General features: G+C 36.4%; 1 protein-coding gene across 2 annotated transcripts; it reads right to left on the bottom strand.

Moving 5' to 3' along the window:
* Positions 1-590: 590 nt before the first annotated feature.
* LOC129262022 (nocturnin-like) lies at positions 591-25152 on the bottom strand. 2 transcript variants are annotated; one of them, XM_064100336.1, is made up of 3 exons: positions 25081-25152; positions 19578-19861; positions 591-13620 (listed from the first exon to the last, which is right to left on the bottom strand). In XM_064100336.1, the coding sequence occupies exons 1-3, from the start codon at positions 25143-25145 to the stop codon at positions 12785-12787; spliced, it is 1185 nt and encodes a 394-aa protein (XP_063956406.1). In that variant the 5' UTR covers positions 25146-25152; the 3' UTR covers positions 591-12784. The 2 variants fall into 2 exon arrangements, with proteins under 2 accessions (XP_063956406.1, XP_063956407.1); XM_064100337.1 differs by lacking the exon at positions 25081-25152 and adding an exon at positions 22913-23112.
* Between the last annotated feature and the right edge of the window lie 1409 nt (positions 25153-26561).

Here is a 26561-nt window from a genome sequence, read left to right as displayed (position 1 = left end):
CACTATTTTTACGAGCGCCCGTCCTGAAAAAGGCGGATAATCGTCATGGCAACAGCACACACCCCCTCCGATGCGGTTGTGTTGGAAAAGGGTGACCTTGTGACCGCACCATGGCAATTATCCGCATTACTTTGAAATGCGTTCATAAAGTCAAAATCTGGTCCCGATGCCGCTATTATGCGGATAATTGCAGCATCAAAATAATACGGATAACTCTGGTCCTCCTCCGATTTTACGACCCAATTATGCTGCTATTAGCCGCATAATTGGGTTTATGAAAGGGGTATGAGTTGATATTAATTTTTTTTCTACCATAAACAAAGGAGAGAAAAGAGAGAGAAAAAAGAGAAAATTCTCTCTGATGGATCAGGGAGGTTATGCTATCCACATTACAACACAATCCCATTAGTAACGCTTCGTTGTGGAACTGCGTCATCTATAAATAAAGTCTGATTGAGCTTGCAGTCTTAAAGTAGAAGTTAACTAAAAACATACAAAAATTTCTTGATTGTGAAAAATGAGCATTTTCTCAAGGTAACACAAAAGATGCAAATTAAACCCATTAAAAGACAGGAAAGCATACAATAATATTGCTTGGCAATATATATATTTTATACGTGCTTGGATGACTAACATAATTATTCTACTTTATTCCACTTCAAGAGTTGACGAGAAAAATATACTTTATAAATACGCAAAGCAAGTCGATTGGTGAATATAAAACAAATTTGCAGAATACATTATCATTAGTTAACCAAGTACTATTAGCACACATTGAATGATGAAATGGATATTGGAACTAAGAAAGCCCACCCCAACAAAAAATTGATTTGAATAAAAAGAGACAAATAAAACAAAGGGTAACAGTGAAAATTCTATCAAAATTGGGTCAGTTATCACAACTTTAAAATTTTGCTTATTTTTCACAAAACAGTTCCATGCACAGCACAGTGCTATGCTCTCACTTACTACATTTCATTTTATATTTCAAATATTTGTTTTTCAAATTTTTTTTTCAAATATATTTTATTGTTTGAATACAAGATTTTGCAGATTTGAAAAGAAAGAGACTCTTCATCAAATCAAAATAGGTTATGAAAAATCAATCCAAACATTCAACAAGAAATCGCTTTGTTTCACAGTATAATAAGGAAAACAATCAATATTTCTATTTTATATGATAAAAAGCAAAAGAAGCTGTGACTGGGTGACGTCTTCAGTTCCCTCATTTGCATACCATCAATGATGTGCATGTAACTGTTTCATGAAATTAAGCAAAACATTAAAATATCATAACTATTACTTTAAATCGGATTTTGATGAAATGTTCAGCAGTATGCTAGTCTGATTTTTATCTTTCCATTCAAATCTTAATCTTGATTTCCTCTTAATCTTGATGCCTGGTGCTTTACAAAACCCGAATAGCCTGAATCCACAAAGGTGGTTTTCAATCCGTGGCTTGCAACCATGGTTTATTCCAACTTCTTTCACAGTAATTACAAACCTCATTTGAAAAGTAAAGTTTTCCTGGGATCTCGCTCATATTTCTAATGTTAAATCCTTATTTTTCAGCTCAATGGCCCGAATTCACAAAGGTGGTTTTGAAAACCCACGGTTGAGTCCATGGTTTATGCAGATTTCCTGTATAAATAACGCTTAATTTAGCGTGTATCTGGCGCGTGTATAAGAAATGTCCAATTCTGATGCACGCTTTTGTCACAGTGCGCCAAATTGACGCCTGTTACCATGGTTAGATACGCTATTTTATTCATGAGTCGACTGTTTTTATTCATGAGTCCACTCTTCAAATATGGTTGACCAAAGAGCCTCTCGTACTTATGAACACTGGTGGCATATCTATTATGAAACTCACAAAATGTGACAACTTCCCCGAGTCCATAGAATGCCATTTACAAAAAAGAATAATAACATGCTTGTACAGACTTGGTGAAAGGTTTACAAATCAAAACCTTATGACAAATATATATATATAAAATAATAATTGATGTTCATCGTCAGTGCTTAAATTGGTGGGTGTTAGTCAGGACTGATTATTTGCCAATATAAAAAGATAGGGGAGGTGATAATTGGTGCACACATTCTTTGATAAATTATTCTTTATACAGTGTTAAAATACATATTTCCACAAAATCATCAACATAGACTTAGATTCTCAGAACTATTATGTACATGCATTCTTATATACACATTGCTTAAACTAGTATACAATAAATATGGAATCAAGGGCTCTTTAACACAAAGGTTTGCACAATCGCTAATTATCAATGACCAATCAAGATCATCGTTGCATGCACACTCTGTTTGAAATATTGACCGGGAACCAATCAGTGCGGTTCTTTCATATTTGCAATTCATCACAAACCGTTGTTATGGAGCCCAGGGCTGCATCTTACAAAGAGTTGCGACTGATCCGATTAATAGCAACTATTGAAAGCCAGTAAAGTCAACATTTATAAAATGCATGTTTGTTCGGACTTTGTTCTAGATATGAATGTATATCCACGAATTCATTGATTTCTTGACAATTTGGTATGTTCTCCTTTGATAACTAAGGACATTTTCATATTTCCTATAGAAAAAATTATGTCACTGATGGATTTCCATAGAGTTACGATTGATTGGATCGATTGTAACTCTTTAATTGTAAGACGGGGCCCAGGTTGTACTTATGATCTTAAGTTATCTCCAAATTGCATATGTATTAAACAAATTCATTTAGCTACCACATCCTTGAAGGGGAAGTTCATCCTGACAAAAAGTTTGTTGTAAAAATAAAAAATACCAGAACAAATAATACAAAAAAATATCGGTGAAGGTTTGAGGCAAATCAATCAAAGATTAAGAAAGAAATTGAAGTTTGGATTTGTGAAGTCATATACGAGCAGTTGTCCCTTATGTCATGTAACATAAAATGCATGAATTCAATTTTTTAATGGTTCATGATGACTCCAAATATATTTTTCTTTCAGGAGCGGGTGTGAAATAATAAGTTTAAAAAAAAAAAAATTCAATTTTTGAGGAAGTTACCCCAGGGAAATTACATTTCATTTATTTTTTTAAAATCCGCAATACAATGAAAGCTGCTCGCATATGATGTCACAAAATAGAAAATAAATGAAACTTCTAATAATTTTTTTAATGTTTCATGGATATTCCTCAAGTTTTCACTAATTTTCAAAAAAATCATTTTTTCTGCTATTTTTTATAATTCACTCTTTGTCAGAGTGAACTTTGCATAATTGAGAGTACAGAGTCATCCTGTTCAAACATAACTGCAAATCCATGTATTTCTGGGTCCCATTTCATAAAACTTCTTATAGTAACAAATTCACAATAACAGTTATAAGCTACTGAAATCCTTCAATCTGATTGGCTGATAGTGAACTTGTCACAGAAATCTTGCATTTGTTATTATAAGTCTGGACCCATGTCTTTCTTACTACAAACAAAACCCCACACTCTACAATTGGATATCACAATTTTCATAAGTCTGTGGGGGCATTGCAATCAATTGTAAGGCTTTTTATGTCCCAAAAATTAATTGTAACTAGTAATTAATTGCAAACCTGCACATGAATGCAGGTCTGCTTCTTACAACAAGAAGTCAAAACAAATTTAGCTACAGTTACAATTCCACAGCATTCATCCGAACTGTTGTATCAGTCAATTTTGGTAAAAAGTCCTATTCCATTGTCTATTCTATACATACTTAGATATCTAGGCAACAATTTATTTTAATTTGAGATATGTGGGGATTTTCATGACGATGCCATGCAATTTGTTGATAAAATGTGCAAGTCCCATAGGAAATTGTACTGTAGTAAAGTAAACGATAGCTGTGCGCACTTAATATACAAATGCATGGTCAGTCAAACCGTCGTATCGGCACTGCATTGACTTTGCACGTGAAAAAGCGATATGTTTTGACTGATCATGCGCATTGAAATCGTGGCCAGGGTTGTTGTATCCCCTATAGCGTTTTAGTAAAGGGGAAATCTAAACCACTGAGACTGAAATTGCAAGCATGTTTATAGTGCATATATAGTGCACCTTTAAATAGGCAACTTGATAAATCGGCGCCTCATAAATGCTATATATTATTATTATGTAGCTGTCTTGCAATATTTTCTCTGAACCTTGGATTTGTGTTAAAATAAAGATACCAATGTCAAGCAATTGTCTTGGTCTTTCCAACCATGTATTTTTCTCGCAATGAAAATGCTGTAAGGCTGGGGAACAAAGTGTGGAAATATTTTCTCTGAATGTGTTTGCACTATTGTAGTGTGATATGACAATTCGGATGACCGCCGACGAATTTATATCATTTGCAAATTAGCAATAGAAATTTGCTATTCTTATATCAATTGCAAACTAGCAATAAGAATTGCAAATGAGCAATGATAATTTGCCATTCTTATATCCCTTGTAAATTAGCAATAGAAATTTGCAATTGATTGCAAATATTTTTGTTCAAACACCCCCTTAGACTTTGTTAGAGCTAATATCACCGGAATTGTGAGCTTTGACAAAATCATTCATGCTCTAAAACTTCAAAATAATCGTCATTACTTTAAAAGGTGTGCGTCATTATACAGCCCAACAACATTCATTAATTGAAATAATGATCGCATTATCCAGTACACATTTCAAAAGGGTTGATTATTGAACTGAATATTGAAATAATGATTCTAAAGTTCATTACATTTTTTCAATGATTGTGAATCACACGCATACCAAACACATAGGCCCGTATTCTGAACTAGGGTTCAACTCAGACCGTGGTCAAACTCTGTGCTAATATTATGGGAAGCCAAACATATCAAAATTTGTTCACATGGTATGTTTATTATGTTTACTGCACATTCTCCTTTCTAATTCTTTATTGGTGAAGACAATTATCTTATTTATCCTTCCCAGACAGTTAAGAGTGATTTGAGAGTCAACTGAGCTGATACTATGAACCTCTACTGTTAGAGATTTGGGTCACAATTGACTATCCATAATTAAATTAAAACTTTGAACCAGAGTTTAAATCAAACCCAACTTCAGAATATGGGCCATGAAGTTGAAGAATACTAATATGTAGCACACAATAAAATGTTCCATCTCTCTGTTACCACCTCTCTTGGACCACATGCAACTGGGAATTTAAGTGTGACTTTTAGTCATACTTAAAACTTTGTGAAACACCCCCCCCCCCCCAGATCTCATATAATAATAATAATTGGCTTTTATATAGTGTGATATCAATCTACAACTGCTCAAAGCGTTTCACAATTATTATAACCCAACCAGAGCAGATGGGAACATTATGATAGATGCATTTCATTAGTTGAAAATCAAGTTGTGTTAGATTTTTTGTTAGTTGTGATTGATCACAACGCTTTATGCAACAGGGCCCTAATTTAGTACACAAAAAATGTTAATCATAGTTGTGTCAAGTTGTGCATTACACCTTTATGAAATGGCCCTTGAGTAGATATAAGAAGCTTTGTGTTATGTATTATCAATCACATATTATATCAATTATGCCAAAGTCACATTTGCTCTACGGCTGGGGGCCTGGCGGCGAGTCGAAATCAGCTGTTTTATTCATTTTTAATCAAACCACCTATACTTAGCTGGTACAAAAAATGTTAAAACGGCCGTTTTTTACTCGCCGTACGGCCGCCGTAGAGCAAATGTGACTTAGGTATTACTGCCAAGGTACTGACAAAGGTAATGAATTAAAAAATCAATTAAACGTACAATTTATTATCTCATTCATGATAAAAAAAATCATATAGATATCATGGAATTGGAAAGTAACACTATTTGCATTGTTTCACGATTGAAATCTCTCCTGTATATTGCAATTTCCATGATTATATGGCCGTTCACACTGGCAGTAATTTATCGCGATAAATCAAACATCGCGTTGTTTCATGAAGTGTTTCTGAATAAGAACAGAAAAACACACAAACCTCCGCGATACAGACTGCACGAAACATCGCGAGTAATCTTGCCATTTGTCTATCATCGTGAGTCAATTACTCGCGAGTTTTCAAATGTGAATCCAATGATCCGAAAAATGTTTAAATTTCGCGCGTTGCCAATTCGCAAAGCATGCTGTTCAAAAGACCGCAGAGTGTTTGCAGATCACTTCTTATCGCGATGCTTCGCTCCAGTCTGGATCAAGAGGAGGAAATATTGCGATAAGCTCGGGAGTCAAATCATCGCAGTATTTCAAATGAGTTTGGCCCTCATAATGTAGACATGGGAGGAACATGTTTTTCCATGAAACTTGCATCAGGTATTAAAAAAAGGAAATTTGTCTGACAACAGAATGTGGCATTCTAAATCAAGAAACACCTTAATAACAATAATAATAATAATAATAACAATATGCAGCATTTATACAGCCCTTGATACGAATCATTTTAAGCGTTGCATATTGTTACCCTGACTGTATCCTGGCTACCCTGATCTTGCCTCCAGCATTCAAAAAAATTCTTCCAACTGGATACCAGATTACTACACCTGGGTGGAGTGTGGCAAATGTAAATAAATGCCTTGTTAAGGACACAAGTGCTGGAGTGGGATATCTCCCCCAGAAATTGTGGATAAAAAAACTTTCATAAAAAAATACTCTATATTATGACAGAATGTAAATCATTACAAATAGAATACATCATTTTGCCGTGATGTTGTATAACTAGAATCAAAATCATTTAGAAAGTAAAAAAGATGCAAAAGTATTTTGTCATAATAGCAACCCTTCTATAAAGATCATGTACATAAATGGTCACAGCTTTGTAAGCCGATTGGTTAGCTATTCATCGACATAGATTCTGCAATGAGGATACATATACCGTCAAATTCTTCACAACCCATAGTCACCTTGGTCTAGTCTGCAGGCACAGACCTTTGGTTTTTGCAATTTGCATAGTGAATTTCAGTCTGTAGTTGTAAGACTAGATTCACTATGTACTGTGGCTGCCTCTACACAGACAGAGTGTGGAGTCTAGTCTTCACTCCAGACATGGTATAATTGGTTAAAGTGTCAAAAGTTGAGTCTGTGCTTGCAGACTAGCACTTAGCTACGTAAGTGGTCTACAATTATTTGTTACCTTTTTTCAGGTAAACTTGGACACCGTTCTCACTACCTTCCTAAAACTAGTTTAGTGGAAACTAGTTTGACGTGTAGTGAGAACGGTCGAAGCAATCTTGGAGCCTGTTCAGACCGGCAGAGATAGCGCGATCTAAGCGCGCGCTATCTCTGCGGTGTGGAAGGTACAACGTCGTTTCGGTCCGCCCAACAGCGAGCCACGGCGAGCCAAAACGGCGTGCCACTGGAGCACCTCTTGGGGGTGGTCCACGAGAGATAGCGCGGTCTAGCGCGCGCTAGATCGCGCTATCTCTGCCGGTGTGAACCCGAGCTACGATAGCACGCCGGAAGTTGTTGTATATCTAAAGTTACAGGTACTTCCATAATCCTGCTGCGATCCTGCTGTGATCACGTCCACAAACACAGTTAAAATACAAGAGTCTAGAATCTAGATTAATCAAATTAGAAATACATGCACAATGTATACAACGCCATGAAATAAACGTAGGCCGGCTAGCATAATAGGCACAGCGATATCGAGCTCTCAACTAACTAGTACGGGTTCGTAATAGCGCGCAAAATCTTTGACCGCTCTGACCTCATGACATCACGCGTTATGGCAACAGGACCTCTCAAAAAAGGGGGTGCTACGATAGACTGCGCTATCTCACTGCGGTCCGCCCACGGTCCCCCCTTGCGGTGTGAACAGCCTCTTGGAAGCGACCTTCAAAACCGGTTCAGAAGACCACCTCGCGATGTAGTTTTCAAGATCGCTTTGCCTCATTAAACTGGTTTTAGAGGACAAAACCGTTCTTCGGGAAGCGATCTTCGCACATTTTGAGCGCGCTACTCCCTGCACGACAGGTGTAGAATGCCTACGCTGTGGTTTTGAATTTCGAGCGAAACATGTCACCCCAATGAAAGCGTTTCCATAGCAACAAGATCACTTTACGTGAAGTGATTTTGAAAACCACTTTCGTGTGATCAAGTGGGAACGCTAGCAAAGCAATCTTCCAAACTGGTTTCCTGAATCGGTTTCTTGTACAAACTAGTTTTAGAAAGCGTAATGAGAACGGCCTCTTAGGTAAATGATGGCCATTTTGTCCAGAAAGTTCAGATATTGTGGACAATAAGTATAGTACCCCTCACTCTATCGGAAGTAATTTCATCTATTTCATTAAAAAATAACTCATCCCTCCCTTTCAACATTCCTATAATAAATGCACAACATTCCTGTTTGTCAGAATATTAAATCATTTTACCCATTACCTACCCTGCTTTAAACAATACTCCAATGAGACCCATTCAAGGTATGAAAGTACTGAAACTAACAAATGTCAAGATTACAATACAAATTCTCATCCTCATCTGAATGACAGTCATAAACCTCTTGGTCAAACATTCCGAAACTGTACCATATATACCTTTAGATGATAGTCTCTAGTAAACAAATGTTCAATGTTTATGAGTGCGATTGTTCCGAATATTACATGAGGGTGCAAAGTGAAAGAATCTATTCAATGACGCGAAGCGGAGTTGAATAGATTGCTTCAACTTGTGCCGAATGTAATATTCGAACAGTCGCAGGAATAACAAAACATTGAATATTTGTTTTATACAACACATGATTTGAAGACATCGTCTAGATCAATATTAACCAAAGTAGATGATCAAATTATAGAAAGTATTTGGCCTATGAAGGGATAGGGCTAGGAGTATAGATCTTCTCGGGTCCAACTTTTTAGCCTTTTATTTTGCTAAATATTATTTTATCTGCGCGTGGTGTATGAAGCGCAGTGATTCAGGTTGGCCTATGCGGATGCACTTATTGTGGAGGCGCAGGCCATGGGACGCACATTTATTGAGTTTGAAGTGCCTGCTCTCTTGCTTGAGCGTGCAATAGTCAACTATTGCATGGCTGGCTCTCTTGCTGGAGTGTGCAATAGTCGACTATTGCACAGCCGGCTCTCTTAATGGAGCGTGCAATTATCGACTATTGCCGGGCTGGCTCTCTTGCGGGAGCGTGCAATTGTCGACTATTGCACGGATGTCATGTTTTGGCGTGCTATAGCTCATTACACTGAATGTCATGTGATGAGTATTCATGCCAAGGATCTATCTATGTGTTGTATAATACAGGATAGTCACTAGTACATGATAGTCACTAGTGTATGATAGTCACTAGTGCATTACAGTCACTAGTGCATGATAGTCGCTAGTGCATGATAGTCACTAGTGCATGATAGTCACTAGTACATGACAGTTACTAGAGCATGATAGTCACTAGTACATGATAGTCACTAGTACATGACACTCAGTTACTAGTGCATGATAGTCACTAGTACATGACAGTTACTAGTGCATAATAATCACTAGTGCATGATAGTCACTAGTACATGGCAGTTACTAGTGCATGATAGTCACTAGTACATGACAGTCATGAGTGCATGATAGTCACTAATGCATGAGTCACTAGTATATGATAGTTAATAGTGCATGATAGTCACTAGTGCATGATAGTATCTAGTGCATGAAGACACTAGTATATGATAGTTACTAGTGCATGATAGTCACTAGTACATGATAGTTACTAGTGCATGATAGTCACTAGTGCACGATATGCTAGACCAAATTTTCTGTCTTTGCTCTGTTCATTTTAACTTCGATCTGACTCCTAAACAACAAAAATGTATTATCTCTATGGCTGAAGCAAAGTAGTTCTTATCGTGACAAAAATGCACAAAAAATGTACAAGATAACAAAGGTATCAAGAGCCAATCAGAGGCTTAAATTATAAATACATAATTTTGAGCTTCTCCCTTCATTTAAAATCATAGTTATAATGGGTATTAAGCCAGTAGTTCCGCCGACAACATGGCGGCGTGCACTTCAGATTTTCCCCTTTATTTTACATAATTAACATTACATGTATCTCCTTCTGACCTTGACATACATGTATGTGGTGTGAATTATATTTTCCCATGACATATGTTGTGCTCAGAAGGAGGCAAGATGCAATTTGAAAGATGAGGAAAATCTGAAAATTTGTGTACAACACAAATGGAGAGTTGCCCACAAAATCAGCCATTTTGAAGCACATATGCCAATTTGAGGATCCCCATAGAAAGTTCAACAAGAGTTTTCAAACTTCTATAACTCGCTTATTCTATAACCGATTTTGATAAAACAAAGTTTTAGATTGCTCCTCGCATTTCACTCTTTCCAATAAGATTGCTTCTCTTCTCGGGTTTTTGTTTCCTTTAATGTGTACGGCTTATGTAGTAGTGGCACATGCTGGCTTCTGTCGTATATGAGAGACATCAAGATTGAAACGAACGGAACACAAACAGAAAATTTCCGTCTTATACATGTACATTAATATGCTAGATGAACAATTCCCCAAAACATTAAATTGCCATCTTTCACAACAACACAAGTACATACTTGCATATGTACAAACTGTATGTATATATCCCAAATATAAAAAAAATCATATTGGTATTAATATACCATTAAAAAATCAAATAGTTTGTTTTTAAATAAATCAATCAAGAAAGACCATTATTAATGAAAATACATGTAAAAGAGAAGAGGTAAAATAAATATCTCCTTAAACTGATCTACTCTCAAAGAAAACAATGACTTTCAATATAAATTCAAATCTCAGCTCAACCATAATTTACACTGACCAGCACTCACAGTACACTATATATAAGTGACTGTTGAAGTACTGCATGTTTTGTTTCTGCACAAAAGATGACAAAACTGGTAACTGCTGCATGTACATGTATGATGTAGAAACGATATGGAGTTTGAAACATTTAACAGATATTTCTTTAAAATAATTGAAAATTATTCAACAATACGGCCTTTTTATACACAAAACACACGAGCACCACCTACACAATATTAAATAAAATACAGTACATACTCAATGGCGGCAATTCATGTATTTGAATCCGGAGGTGAATTTATAATCTTATTACTTCATATAGCCCGTAACAGTTTCAAAAGGAATTTTCAAACATAATTTTTTTGAAGAATCTAATTCATGGTTGCAGAGGTTTAATTCGCTTGGTCTACATGCAGCCCACCAAACTTCTTGGTCATAGCTACATCAAGTCTGGGGGCGTCGTGGTCTAGTGGTTATGACTCTCGCCGTTTTATTCGAGGGACGTGGGTTCGATTCCCAGCCATGGCGTGTTTTCCTTCAGCAAGAAATTCACCCACATTGTGCTGCACTCAACCCAGGTGAGGTAAATGGGTACCCGGCAGGAAGAAATTCCTCGAATGCCAGAGCGCCTGTAGGCAGCACGGCTATAGCCGGGGTAATAATGATAACATTATTGTATTGCGCAGTTGAATATATACACATAGAAATTGCGCAATATAAATGTACAATTTTAATATTATTTTACAGGTTCATGTATCAAAATGTTTCATGAATAATGGACAAACTTCAGTTGGCCTTCTTTGGGGTTGGCGCAATTGGATGTTTCCATTGTTTTGACTGCTCCTTGGTCTCAGGGTGAAAATGATGAACCCAAGCCTCATCCACAGTCATAATAATAATCATAATAATAATAATAACGGAATATTTACCCAGTGTAGCCTCTTCAGTTCTGAAAACTGTTCTTCCAACGGGCCCTGCTATTATTATTACCCCGGCTAAGCTAGGCTACCTATTCAGGTGCACACAGCTTTTTGAGGAATTACTTCCTCACAGCTCATTCCAAGAAATTGGATGGGTTACCCTCAAAGAGTACCAAACCTCAGCAGGGGTCATGCCATTCAGGTACAGGAACTTGATGACAGTTCGATACTTAGATTTGTCCATTTTTCACGAGACACCTGATACAGAAATTTAGGAACCTGTAAAATAAAACTCAATTCAGCTAAGACCAAGAAATTTGGTAGGTACATGTAGGATTAAGAAATGTGAAAGATTTTATGGACCAAATTTGGTCTTCATATAAAAAATTTCAGTCGCCCCTTGTAAGTTTATAAGAACTTGTTTGTCCCCTTTTATTAATAAACTCCAAATATCACTTGCACCTTCATGTGGCATACACTCTACAATATACTGCAACACATTACATATAAAATTATTACTAATACCATTCAACAACTATTTAAGTTATACAAATACCATTCAACAACAATCGCAATTATCAATCAGGGGCCTGCTACAAACTTGAAAACATATTTGTAAAATCGGTTTTAAGCTACAAAAGAATGATAGTAAAGATGTTATAGAAATTTTGCATTTGTTATTATAACAAATCTTTATGACATGAAACCCGGGACAAGGATATGTACATGTATTCGATCCTCCATGTTTCTATTCCCATTTTCATAAAAATTGTAAAACTAATACCTCGCAGAAGGCATTTGTATGGTGATGTACATTGCAAGACATTTACAGTAATCAACATGCATTAGGTTGGAAATCTTTCATATATCTATTTGAATAAATATCTTTCTCATGAAAATATATGAACAATGAACATCTGTTATTGGCACAATGGTGAGGAATGATATTAGGTGCTTTCCTAAAGCAAAAACATGTCATGACTGAGCAACAACAAAGACAAAGCACATGTAATTTCAAACTTTGGTAACCTGGATGGCAGGGTTGGTTTTGTTTAATGTAGAACATTGCACATGGACACAGACTCATGTCCTCTTGAAAACAAAGTCACACACCAAGGACAGATGATCGGACGGGTAGCTCCAGGACGGTAATCTCCCAGAACCTATGTCTTCCTCTCCAGGAAACTGCAGGAGTGCTACAGGTTCAAGGTGCTTCTGCGAGTACCACATGTAGTCTATGGTGTGGCACTCCTCTCTCCTTGGACGGATCTTCCACGTGGTGTAGGGCGGTTCCTGCAGTCCGTCCTCGCTCAATTTCTGGTAGGCACTGGCCAGGTTGAGGTCGCTGGTCTTGTACAAGTTGTAAACGTCTTCGGTGGGTTCGGCGTTGAAGTCACCGCCGACGATCAGAGGTAGGTTCCTGGAGCAGTTCTTAAGGACCTCAATCAGATGCTGACCCTGCTTGGCTCGCATCGTCTCGTAACCGCGCTTCGCCTTCAGATGGGTGGTCGCAATGCAGAATTCTTTGGCGGGTAGCTCATCCGAGATGCACTTCAGATGATGCATCACTGCTACCTGATTGGACACAAACTTCTTCCCATTGTAGTCCACTTCCAGGTTCGGAAGCTCGCTTTTCACAAGCTTGAAACGGCCCGTTTTGAAGAAGACGGCACATCCATCTGGACCATTGTTAATCACACAGTCTAAGCATGGTGAGTCTGGTTTTGGGTTGAAGGAACCAGAGTACCCTATTTGCTGAAGGACGGGTTGAAAGAAGTCCTCATAGTGATCAACTTCCTGTAGGCAAACCACGTCCGGGTCATAGGTCAGAATCTCCTCTATGATGGCATACTTCCTGTTTTCCCATAACAAAGCTTCCATGGGGCACTTTATGAAGTTATCCGCTCCCGTACTCAGAGCTGGAGAATGAATAAAAAGAAAACATTTATATACCTGCTTTTATAGCAAGATAAATTTATCGGCCCTCATAAAACTATTAAAATCTATCGTGATATATAATCATAATTTATCACCCAAATAATTTGTCCTTTAGTGCTGAATTACTTTACTTTAAAGATAAAATCCAGGTCATGTTGTTAATTTGGATAATTGATATACATGTACATGTAACTGTCTCCAATTTATTGTGAAAGGCGTAATTGATACTTCATGTACAATGTACATCTACAGTATGGACTGATATTTGGTATAATGGATTGGAATTATTGAAATAGGCAGTCTTGCCTGCATTATGCGATTGCTGACTTTGAAATCTTAGATTTATAATTATTCACCATAATAATAACATTTTCAAGTTCATTGACCATAAATTACCTTTGACCTTGATCATGTGATCAACATTTTCCACGATAAATCCCACATGAAAAAAATTTCAACTGCGCAGCTTGCTGACCTTTTTACTTGCGCAACTTTTCAGACCAAATTTTTGACGCTCGGTTATGCGGTTCCAAAATTATTATCCAACATTATCGAGTTCATATCAGAGCCAAAAATTGCTCAAAAACATGTTTTGATGTACAATGTCAATACAAATGAGTTTTCAGCTAAAATTCATAAATGATAAGATATCATATTTTGGTATCGGGATTCATTTCATAACAAGTGGAATGCCTCTGGCTGTCTCGCATGCATTACGCGATTCAATATAGCAACAGTGCTGACTTTGAAAACGGGCATTGAATAATCATTCACAAAAGAAAACATTCATATGATAATAAAATACTATGTCCATTGACCCAACATGACCTTTGACCATATCATGTGACCTAAGACGTGTGCAATGCATACTTGATTACCCTTATATCTGTTTCATGACCTACATGTACATGTGTAGATCTTTTTAACTTTTAAAGTTATAATGACAATTCCACAAATACCCCCAACATTATCAAAGTTCGTTGACCATAAACCTTTGACCTTGGTCATGTAACCTGAAACTCGCACAGGATAATTGCTCTTATGTTTTATAGTTTCATGAACTAGATCAATAAAATTTTAAAGTTATGATGACAATGCCACAAATACCCCCAACATGGTCAAAGTTTGACCTAAGTGACCTTTGACCTTGGTAATGTGACCTAAAACTCAGGCAGGATCTTCAGTGATACACTATCACCCATCAAGTTGCGTCTTTCCAATATCTGCTCTAAGCTCAGCACCGATCACTGCTGGTGATATTCATCGACGACTTATGCTTCTCCCAAACAGTAAGGCACCTGGGCCCGATGGCATCACCGTATCCGTCCTCAAACAATCTGCAGCGGTTATTGCTCCCATACTTCAGCGTATTTTTACTATTTCCCTAGCAAATGGTGAGCTCCCACAAGACTGGAAGTTGGCTAACATTACTCCGGTCTTCAAATCTGGTGATCGTTCTCATCCTGGGAACTACCGTCCTGTAGCTTTAATGTCAACTGTTTCAAAATTAATGGAGTCATGCGTGGCTGAGGCAATTGACATCCACCTTCAGCTTAACTGTCCTTTTTCACAAACTCAGCATGGCTTTACCAAGGGCAAGTCGTGTGTAACACAGCTTCTACAATTAACAACTGATTGGTTGACATCACTGGATCATCGACGACCAAAGCCTATAGATGTGGTCTTCTTGGACTTTTCTTGTGCGTTTGACAAGATACCACATGACATATTATTACGGAAACTTTGTAGAGACTTTAACATCCAGGGTAACTTATGGTAATGGTTGCGATCATTTCTAATTGAACGCTCCCAACGAGTTATATACAATGGACACTACTCAGAGTGGGTTGATTTCTATCAGGTGTCCCTCAGGGGAGTGTACTTGGCCCGAAGCTATTCAATATGTTCATCAACGATATAGTTGGATGTATGAATTCCTCCCATGCACTTTTTGCCGATGATACACTCATATATCGATCCATACAGTCACCCGCTGATGAAAAGATATTGCAAGACGATTTAGACAAGATATGTTTATGGTGTACAGCAAATCGCATGGTACTAAATGTTTGTAAAACAAAAACTATGCGCATTGTTGGAGGACTTTTAATATAAATGTCAATAATCCCAAGTATGTCATGAGTAATAAGCCCCTGGACTCTGTCTCACAAATCAAATATCTTGGGCTAATATTAAACTCTAAACTTACCTGGCATTCCCATGTAGAATATGTAGTATCCAAAGCAAATCGACTGCTTGGTCTCATCACTACTATTAGGAGTGGGCTATATATGGGTGATTTTTAGTTTTACTGTGACAACAGTTTTTTTGTGTTCCTTTTACCTTATCTCAACATGAAATTACAATATTTTTTGTCTCGGGTCCGAGAAAAAAGTGTGCCGGGACAAAATCCAAAATGGCCGCCAAAACCCCCCCAAATCACATTTTGGACCACAAATTTTTTATTTGATGGTCTTTTTCTCTGGTTTTGGTGTCTATTCATATGTTTCTGGGGGCAGGGAATATGTTTTTCCTAAACTTAGTACTTTTAAATAATTATTTGTAGTTATAAGGTGATTTTACCTAAATTTACCACTTTTTAAAGCCATTTTTTCAGCCAAAAAGTAGATTTCATCGTTATGTGGTTCTTGAATATTAGACGATACCAGTTGAACAGTAGCAGGCAGCTTTATATAGCTATTGCTTTTATTCCTCTACTTTGTGTTTTTATGGATATTTGCAAAATATATCTTATCAAATAAAAGAAAATGTCATTTATCCATAGGGGCTATACGGTATACAATGCACTGTACTGTACATACTACACTGCATATATCCATGCATTACCCACCATGACTTATGAAAAGGACTGTATATAAACTATAGTGTCATAGAAATGAGCTCCTAATGTTTAGAATTAGATTGTAAATTGTGAATTTGATTGCTTGTCAGCTGATGTATAATACATGATGAAACCAGCAACGTAAATTGCACAAAAATATCACATAACATGTATATCATATACGTACATCACATTTTTAACCATATCTTCTCCATTTGGAGGCTTTTTTTACCTGGTTGTGGTGTCTAAACTGGCCTATATTTATGGGGTCAGTTAAATATGGTAACGCTGATCAACAGCAAATCAGAATCAAGGATTCCATGCAAGTTACCATTTATAAGTTAAGTTAACATAATGGTAAATTTTTATGCAACGGGGACCAGAATAGCTACAGTGTAAATGCCATGATGTGGGGTTAATTACCTCTCTCCGCCCCCTGAATTAGCATATTTGACAAAACGTCCTCAATTTATGAGACAAAACATAGCTTCAATTTCTGAGGCATCTGATTCTAAACCTGAGAGCTCATTTCTATGACACTATAGTTTATACAGGCCTTGTTAGCTGTCATGGTGGCCAATGCATTTATGCAGTGCAGTATGTACAGTACCGGTACATTGTATATATGTACTGTATAGGCCCAATGGATAATTGACATTTTTTATTTAATAAGATATATATTTCACAAATATCCGTAAAACCCAAAGTAGAGGAATAAAAGCAATATAGCTATATGAAGCTGCTTTCTATTGTTGACCTCGTACCATCTAATATCCAAGAACCCCAGGACGATAAAACCTACTTTTTGGCTGAAAAAAAAACTATAAAAATTTGAAAATTTAGGTATAATTACCTTTTAACTCTACAAATAATGGTTTAAAAGTACTAATCATAGGATAAACAAATTGCCTGCCCCAAAAAACATATGAATAGACACCAAAACCAGAGAAAAAGACCACCAAATAAAAAAGTTGTGGCCAAAACTGTGATTTTGGTGGCTTTTGGCGGCCATTTTGGATTTTGGCCCGGCACACTTTTTTCTCGGACCCGAGACAAAAAATATTGTCATTTCATGTTGAGATACATTACAAGGAATAAAAAAAAACTGTTGTCATATTGAAATTACAAAAAAAGTATTTTTGACCCATGTATAGCCCACTTCTACTACTATGTCACAGAGTTTATCTACAAAGGCTTTATTTGCATTGTATAAAGCCCTAGTACTCTCCATTATGGCATGCCCATGTGGTACCTACACAACAGGTGTCTGATTGACAGAATTGAGTCTCTGCAAAAGAGAGCCACCCGTATGGTGTTAAAGCAGAAAAAACAACAGATGTCATATGAAGACCGTCTTCGTATTTTTAGAATGGCCAACACTGGCTTCTAGACGCAAATTTCTATTGATTTCGTTTTTTGCCAAGTCCCTGTTCAGACAAATTGATTCTACCATTATAATCTCCAAAACAATCATTAATGACCGTCATCAAGAAAATCTATTGTTCAGACACCTGCTGGCTAGGACCCAAAGTTTGCACTGCTCCCCAATCCACTACTTCCCAAGAGTGTGGGAGGAATTAACGCCTAGTCTACGAAACGAGTTTGTCCTGGTCTGCAGATCTTTAAATCCATGGCTATGAAGCTTACGGTCTGAGTTATTTGAATAAGATGTATAATGATTACTGCGAGGGGGGGGGGGGCTCTATGAGCAATGGAATGGAATATTGGTCAGCCTTTTCTTTTTTTTTTCTATACTCACCGCATTAATTTGTCAAATCTAATGTTCTTTAACCCATTGCTTTTATATACTTTTAGTTTGAATTACGTTAAACAAACATATATATGTAATTCCTAAGTGACCAGTGAACCTGACAAATTTCTTTTTAAATATACACTCATTTACCGGTACATTATTCTCACATTCATATTTTTATTTGTTATTAATTCCAAATCTTATTAGGTGTTTTTTTTTTTTTTTTTTTTACTGCTTATACATCTTTTCCCAATACAATGTACTTCATTTTAAAGTTTATTTTTACCTGACCAATTAAATGTATATCTCAATACCAATTAATTTACTACACCTTCTTTATTAAAGTTGTCCTGTAATTACGTTTCTAATCACACTATATTTGATTTTTCTTATACATATCAATTTCAACATGCTTTTTCTATATGAATTATTGTTTGTATTAATATAATAATATATATATATGTTTTTATTCTTGGGGTGTTAACATACAAGTCCAGGTCGGGGAGGAAAGCCTGCTACAGTAATTTTTCCTTTTCCTTTTTCCTTTTCCAGGCAACCAGGACTTGTTCTGTAAACATCCCTTTTCACTTGTAATTGTATATTCTCTTGTAAATTGATTGTAAACTGTTTTTGTTGAAATGCCGAATAAAATAATAATAATAATCACCCTTATGCCGAAGTTTCATGAACTAGGTCCAAATACTTTCTAAGTTATGACAGCATTTAAAAAACACCGCCGCCGCCGTCGGAAAAGCGGCGCCTATAGTCTCGCTCTGCTGTATGCAGGCAAGACAAAAATGGCATTTTCTCAAAAATTGAAAGTGATATGTGTAATGAATATATCATTCGATACACCATTCGTTACCCCCTCCTATGCGAAAATTAAAGATGGAAATGAATGCAAGAGCAATTCCTCTTTCCAAAGAGTTTAATAGGTTTGAAGCACTTTTCATTTGAAATTAGTGGTGGCCGGGAAGCACTATTTTTCATGATGTGTGGTGGTCAGAAATCTTCTGTGCCGGTTGGGCCCTACCACTGCCATTCATTGTAGCTATAACACTGGTCTCTACAATCCCTACTTTGCAAAGGAAAAAAACAAACAAAAAAAACCAAACAAAGTACATCTATTTGTGCTCTGCAAACGGAAAAGATCTTATTCTGTCAGAGTCAACCTTTCTTTTTTAGCAGCACACACCTGGGATTAATGTAGGTCATCATACTATGTTAATAGTACAAGATCATACGTGATGGATAAGACATACAGTACATGTAGAACAGTCGAGATTGAGTGAAAAATATATAATTCATAAAGGTCAATAAAAGATGTGGATAATGACACTAACCATCAGCCAATACGTTCCACACCATCACTCGCACTCTACCGTCTCCGGGCGGCAATACATCAGGCACCGTTTCAGCTGCACGCCTGTTGCTCTGACAATTGCCGCTATCCGGCGCATCGTTCCCTAGATGCGGCGCCACGGGCAACGGCTTGAACTGCCTGCGGAGTAGAGGGACCTTCCTGGCGGGCGTTTCCTGGCATTGATGGAGCAGCTGTTCCCTGGTGGAGGCCTGGAGGCAGCCAAGCCCTATTGATTGGATGCTGGACATCTGGCTGCCAAAGAACCTATAGATGGAAATGATCAGAGATTCACTGGCAATCTTTATTTTGATATTGGGGATGAAAATACAAGTAACATTTCACTTTAATCTGTCTATTTGATTTTGTACAGTTCAGCATCTTGGTGGCATTTGTGTTGAATAAATTTTTGCGCCATTTCAATTTATAAACAAAATGCCAAAAATTAAAATGAGACATGTTTGTATGTATGTACAATATCAAAGCCCCACAAAAGGTACAAAACATCAGAGAACTCTCTTATTAAAGCTAATATAAAAATATTCCAATCTGCAAAATGATGCAGATTAATTCATCAGACTTTATAAAGCTTTAGTAAATGATCAACAATGTGATAACAAGGGGAATTTTAAACCAGGGATGTAATGACTGATTTTATTGTTCATCCATTTCCCTTTCACTTACTAAATTCATGTAGCAGTCTCTTTCATAATGTTGTGATTTTTTTATTTTTCTAAAGCCATATGAACATTAGTAATTGATGTAGAGCTCTATTAAAAATATTTCCTGACAAAAAACCTATTCCATGTTTGAACATTGATTTACAAACATGTATGCAGTCGTTTTGGTCATGATCCAGACCAGTCACCCACCCCCCTCCAAAAAAAAAAAAAAACAATCGGATAAAATCCATGTTCATTATTTTACATATTATCTGCAGTCCACACAATAGAGTACCAAAGTGATGACATCACAAAAAAACTTTTTTTTTGCATTTCAGCGTTTTTGATAAATTTCTAAATTTTCTAAACTTTAGGGACCAGGCCAGTAATACTGTACATTGAGTACAATGGAGCTTATTATGTATTCATGAGGTCATATCTAAGGCCCCCATGGACTGATTCCCACCAAATTTGGGTTGTGGAGGTATGTCATCACATGCTCTATGAAAATATGGTATCAAAATCGCTGAAATGCAAAAAGGGAAAATTGATGACGTCACACTTTGGTAAAAATACTCTTTAAGTATATGCACCAATATAATGAAACACAAAATTGTACTTTGTAAAAACCAACACTTTTGAGAGGAATGACCAAAAACTTGAAAGGTGCTTTAAACTAAGATAAATCCAACTTGTGGTTCTAGTCGAAACATTAATTCTGAAAGAATCAATCAAAATTATGTACATGCATTTGTTCATAATGCTTGTCACTCGTTAGCATTGATTTGTCATTATTTTGGTCAGGCAATCTTTTGACCATTTCGGCGGCGAAATCACCCCAAGTCATTGTGTAATTTTTTATTTTTCCCTGATTCTCGTAAAAAGCACAAGTTTAATTTGCGCACTTGTGATGTCACTCCTTCCCATTTATCCTAAGATATTGGTTGACAACGATACTTGACACTATGATGCATTAGACCCTGTTCTCATTACTACCCTTAAACTTATTAACTGGAATAATACGTAATGAAAACGGTCAAAGCGATCTTCCAAATCAGTTCGGAAAACCACCTCACGATGTAGTTTTCAAGTTCACTTTGCCTCATTAAACGGGTTTTAGCAAGTGAGGAAGCGATCTTCGCACATTTTGAACACACTACTCCCCACACTGTGTATAGAATGTCTACGCTGCGGTTTCGAATTTTGCACAAAATATGTCACGTCCACTGAGAGCATTCCCATAGCAACACGGCCACTTGCATGAAGCGATTTAGAAAACCACTTGTGGCTGATCAAATGGGAACGCTAGCAAAGGGATCTTCCAAACTGGTTTCCTAAATTGATTTCCAGTAAACTACATGTAATTTTAGAAAGTATAATGAGAACGGTGTCTTAGTCATTATGTTTCTCTTTCAAAGTTATTTTTCCTGGAATGCCGATGCTTTTTCTGAGCACTTTTTAATACTTGTTGTTCCGTGCTAGGGTTAATAATCATTCACTTGAATACAGACATGTAATTTAATTTTTTCAATTCTCACTCTTGGTTCTGATATGTGCTACACTGTATCTACAATACATGTACCTTGATCTAGATGTAGGAAGGAAACGTCGTGGACCCACAAGGAAAACTACATACATGTACAGTGTCGATCTCTTATAATTAATGACCAGTGCATACATGTATATTACGAAATAAACAAAATCCTAAAACAAATCATCAAACATTCAATTATCAGCAAAATCAGGCATGATATTCCCCTCTGAAAAAAAAATGAAAAGTAGCCAAGGGTGGCTAAGTCCTCGCCGAAATCCGAGACGCCCCAGTCGGGTTACAAGCTCTTGCATAGTAACGAAATAGAAAGTGATTTTTCAAGGTGAGTCTGCATTATAGCTGTATCATTTGACTTTAATATTAAAAAAGCAGTAAAAAACAGCATGAGAATGTTCTTGGGCAAAGGATTTCACGTAAAGAAAAAAAAATCTGAAAAAAAATTATTTACAAATCGGAATTCCGATTTTAGTTGGGAGAATATCATTGCCTGCAAAATTCTGACAGCAGATAACTGATGACATAGACAAACCAAACTTTTAGAATAAAAAAAGGAAGAAGTACTGAGAAGAATTTTTTGTGTCTTACTAATAAAATCACACACAAATTATCAAGTTCCACAATTACAACATTTAAAAGCTATTGCTCGATGCTCAATGTAGCCTACATAGTACATGTAGCTCTACTCAGAACCACTCATTACTCTACTCAGAACCACTCTACTCAGAACTCTACTCATTACTATTGATCAAGGAATGGAGGGGAACAAGTATTTTTTTTTCTTTGCAAAAAGGTGATTCCACAAATTAGTATATTAAAAAAAATATTTAAAAAAAAAAAAAAATCATAAAAAACTTGTAGAAACCGGTAAATGATCACATTTTATGATTTTAACTGCAAATTGGGGGACAGACCGACACCCCAAAAACATTCTAAGAATTATGCCTTTGGCAACTTTTGTACAATGGCTGTCGATTGGGAGTGGAGTCATGAAAATGGTAGAAATGATGGGAGAAAACATATATGTACACGTGTTTTTCAAAGAGTTTGAGAAAGAAAAAAGGATTGTAAAATTGTAATCAGCAAGTCGGTCTTCTATAAACCTACCTGCATGTCAATCGTGAAATTCCTCTCATTTTTATACACTGCCAACAATTTTATCACAACAACAAAACTCAATTCAATCTTCCTTGATGACAATCCAACAGTCCTCCTCCTGCAGATGTTTTCAAGTTCATTTGATAACGTGGCACTAACCATGCCCAACAAGGCTTGTACAGATGTGTACATGAAAATTAATTAGTACATGTACATTGGCTGCTGGTACATGTACAATTGCAAGCCAATTTTCAATTTCACATCATTTTGAGTTTGACTTTGACTGGATATCTGTAGTTGCCTACCACAGTACCAGTACCAACAGCCCCAACCAGCAAAAAAGTGAAGGGGCTATATACATGTAAAAGTGTCAATCGAAATGAGGGTGCAAATTCCCTCTTAAGCTGGCCTCAAAAATACCATGTACATACAAAGTCAATGTCAGTTGGAGCACTTTTGGTTATTCAAGGCAGATAATCTAGGGTGGTTGAACTATTTCAGTTTTCATGGAAATAAATCATGAAAGTGTCCTACAAACATGCCCTTCACTTGCGCACCACATGTACTTGTGGCAGGGCCCCTGTTTCAAGAACTAAAAAGAAAACAGATAGACTTGCAGGATACAGAAATCACCCTTTCGGCCCGTAGCACAGACTCATACAAGAATGCTGAACATTTATGATTACTAAAAAACTAATTCATGAAAATGTGTATTTTGCCCATTTTGACCATGCAAACTGAAAACTGATATAAAATGCAGTGCAACCACTCCAGTCTGCACATCTACCAAATTACACCACCTTATGGCATATGCAACCACATATTCAATACAAAAATATATCAAGAAAGAAATGAAAGAGAACCTGCTGGAAAGCAATATACATAAATAATTAATGTACAGGTAGTAAGTTTACAGATTCTCTGGAATGATATTTGAGATGTATAAAAACACAAGAAATGTTTTTTTTCAACAAATTAATAAAATATACATGTATTTTATAGAAATTATGCAAAAGAATGTTAGAAGAACATACACTGTATTATATCCCTTACTTACGATTGTTGTATTGAGAGTGTACACAAGGAGAAAAAGAATAGTTTTACTACGAAAAACGTTTGCCATGAAATAGTTCATTTTCCTTGCTGACGTCACGCATAGTCCATTTTTTCCCTCTAGGGAAAAAGTGAACTATACGGTTTTTGACCCCGCCCCCTACTCGATTCGCGAGCTGTGCGGCGCGATGCGAGCAGAGCGCTGCTCAGCCCAACGGTACTCTCTACTGCATGCCACGGTAAACTTTCGGCGAGCTGCACTAACCAGGTGCGCTCGCTGAACAGACGATCAATACGGCAAGGCTTATTGTTTTCTCAACTTCTCAACGATTGTTCCATCATCGACTTATTAAAAATCGTTTTGCTCTAAAAGTAGGGTATCAACGAAGAATATCGTATGAAGAATATATATGAGTGGAAGGGATATAAAACAAATATACAATGACCCATTCTCGGAACTGGCTAAAACTATTTGCACTCAGGAACATCACATAGTACTATTCTCCCTCGGGCCGATGGCCCTCGGGAGAATAGTACTATGTGATGTTCCTTCGATGCGAATAGTTTTAGCCAGATCCTCGAGTGTCATTGTATATTTGTATAATATACTTCACTTAATCATCTCACCTTGTCTTTTTATGACCGGTCTTCTCAAGATGAATTTCATATTCATAGACCAACATGAATAGGCATATCAAATTTGTGAAAAATAAGCGAAATTTTGAAGTGTCATAATTTTGTTTATTTTCCATCCGATTTTGATGAAATTTTCAGCATTATGCTAGTTTTATTTTTCTCTACACCCTGTATATATCCAAAACAACATTTTTCTGGGGTGGACTTGACCTTTAAAATTCAAAGCTGATAGACAGTAGTTCTAAAGAGAACAAATGGCAAGCTTCTCTGAGAGACATTCCTTTGTCACTTGCCTAATAAAGGAAGGAAGTAGGATCAATTGTGTGTTGTTTCACTTCTGAGAAAGAGGAAGTTAATAATGGCTTACTTTATAGTGTGTACATGTACTTTGTGATCAAAGCAGCCTGATCAACAATGAATGCTTGCATTGAAAGCAGATTACCAAATTTATTGTTGTATTGAAATAAATAAAAATTTATGCAACTTACCAACAAAACGTTCTCAATATTGGAAAGACTAAACCTCTGATGACTGCCTTAATGATATATTCCATAGACAAGCTGGATGCAAAAAAAAAAGAAATGAAAATAAAAGTTAAGACAATCAGAATTGCAACAACATGAGGTACAGCGCAGTCTCACTTAAAGATAAATACCACTTGTGGTAACGATCTCAAAATGAGTTCGAACTGAATCCCATGAAGTTACCACCAAAGTGTTTGTATAAATAAAAAAAATATGTGCCAAATAGCTCTGGAAGAAAATACATGTATGTACCCGGTAATTGTCCCTGAGAAATGAGCAAAATAAGCAATTCCATCAAATGTCGGGTTTTTTTTAACCAATATTAATACACTGTCCCACATATGCTTTTCTGTGTTAGTGATCATCAGAATTATCATTTTTGAGCTAAGATTTCATGAAGTTAAGTTTACAGTAATGTACCAGATCTACATGTAGATGTATGATAATATTTTGATAATTAAACCTTGATTTAAAAGACTGTCCCAGGAAATAATTGTTTGCTGCAACTACTGTCTTTTACTTTTAAAATGTATCCAGACCTCTTAATTAGCCAGTAAGGACTTTATTTTTAAGCCTGACTATAAATAGCTTTGGTAAAGAAATGTGAGTTTATTAATATAAATGTACTCGAGTAAACTTGAAATGTTACAAGAGTATTGGTCATTTGATGTTTTTTATTCAGCTGTTAGAATTCGAATTGGTGATTTCTCCATCTGTTATAAATGTTTAAAGTACGGTAGCAGAGTAGCCCTGATATTAAAGTCAGTGCACTACAAGACTTCTTCTGCTTCAGTTCATTTCATTTGCGTTCCTTCTGGTTTCACGTTTATTCCCTTTTTGGTCGATGCTTGATCGAGGATTTGAGTAGCTGCTGTGAAATTTACGTTTTCTACCCTACAAATACATATTATTTTTACACCCTAACACTTCTTATGAAAATACATGTAGTGTATGAATGGTTTGCTTTTTGTAAAAAATGAGTAGGCCTATTGCATGGCAAATATAACCCTTGGTAGACTATGCTTCTGTTTTTAATTTAAATCATATAAACTATGCATTTGTTTTCCTTTGAAATATCCATGTCAAACTATTATTTTGTGATTATTTGTAAGAACTTTCATTTGAAAATTAATGTCTATCTTTCTGTCTGTCTTTCTTTTTTATAATCCCTTTTCTAGTTAAGCTTTTTCTTCTGATGTACAAAGTATTATTACATCACGTTTGAGTTGCCCTTTGAAATCTTGTTGCTATGCCATGTAATGCATTTTGCTTTGTTTATTGATGCTCGATAAATGTTGTCTTTCCTTGACAAAGGGCCATGCAAGAAAGAGCAGAAAATTTCACTGTTCTCAACAGTCTTCCACATTTTTCAACCAAAACCAACACAAAAATCCGTTCTTCATTCATTGTCAACAAGCTCAATGCACAAACTGAAAACTAAGATG

This window comes from Lytechinus pictus, chromosome 5 (genome assembly GCF_037042905.1).
Source record: "Lytechinus pictus isolate F3 Inbred chromosome 5, Lp3.0, whole genome shotgun sequence".
Taxonomy (NCBI): Eukaryota; Metazoa; Echinodermata; class Echinoidea; order Temnopleuroida; family Toxopneustidae; genus Lytechinus; species Lytechinus pictus.
Note: the sequence above shows the minus strand (reverse complement) of the source record. Positions and strands in the feature narration are given on the sequence as shown.

Bases quoted from the DNA above. Each gene is read 5' to 3' on its own strand.
- LOC129262022 (XM_064100336.1), bottom strand. From the start codon at position 25,145: ATGGAATATATCATTAAGGCAGTCATCAGAGGTTTAGTCTTTCCAATA. The intron at 19,862-25,080 runs GTAAGTTGCATA...TTCCATCTATAG, and splicing joins ATATTGAGAACGTTTTGTTG to GTTCTTTGGCAGCCAGATGT. The intron at 13,621-19,577 runs GTTAGTGTCATT...TTCATTCTCCAG, and splicing joins GTGGAACGTATTGGCTGATG to CTCTGAGTACGGGAGCGGAT.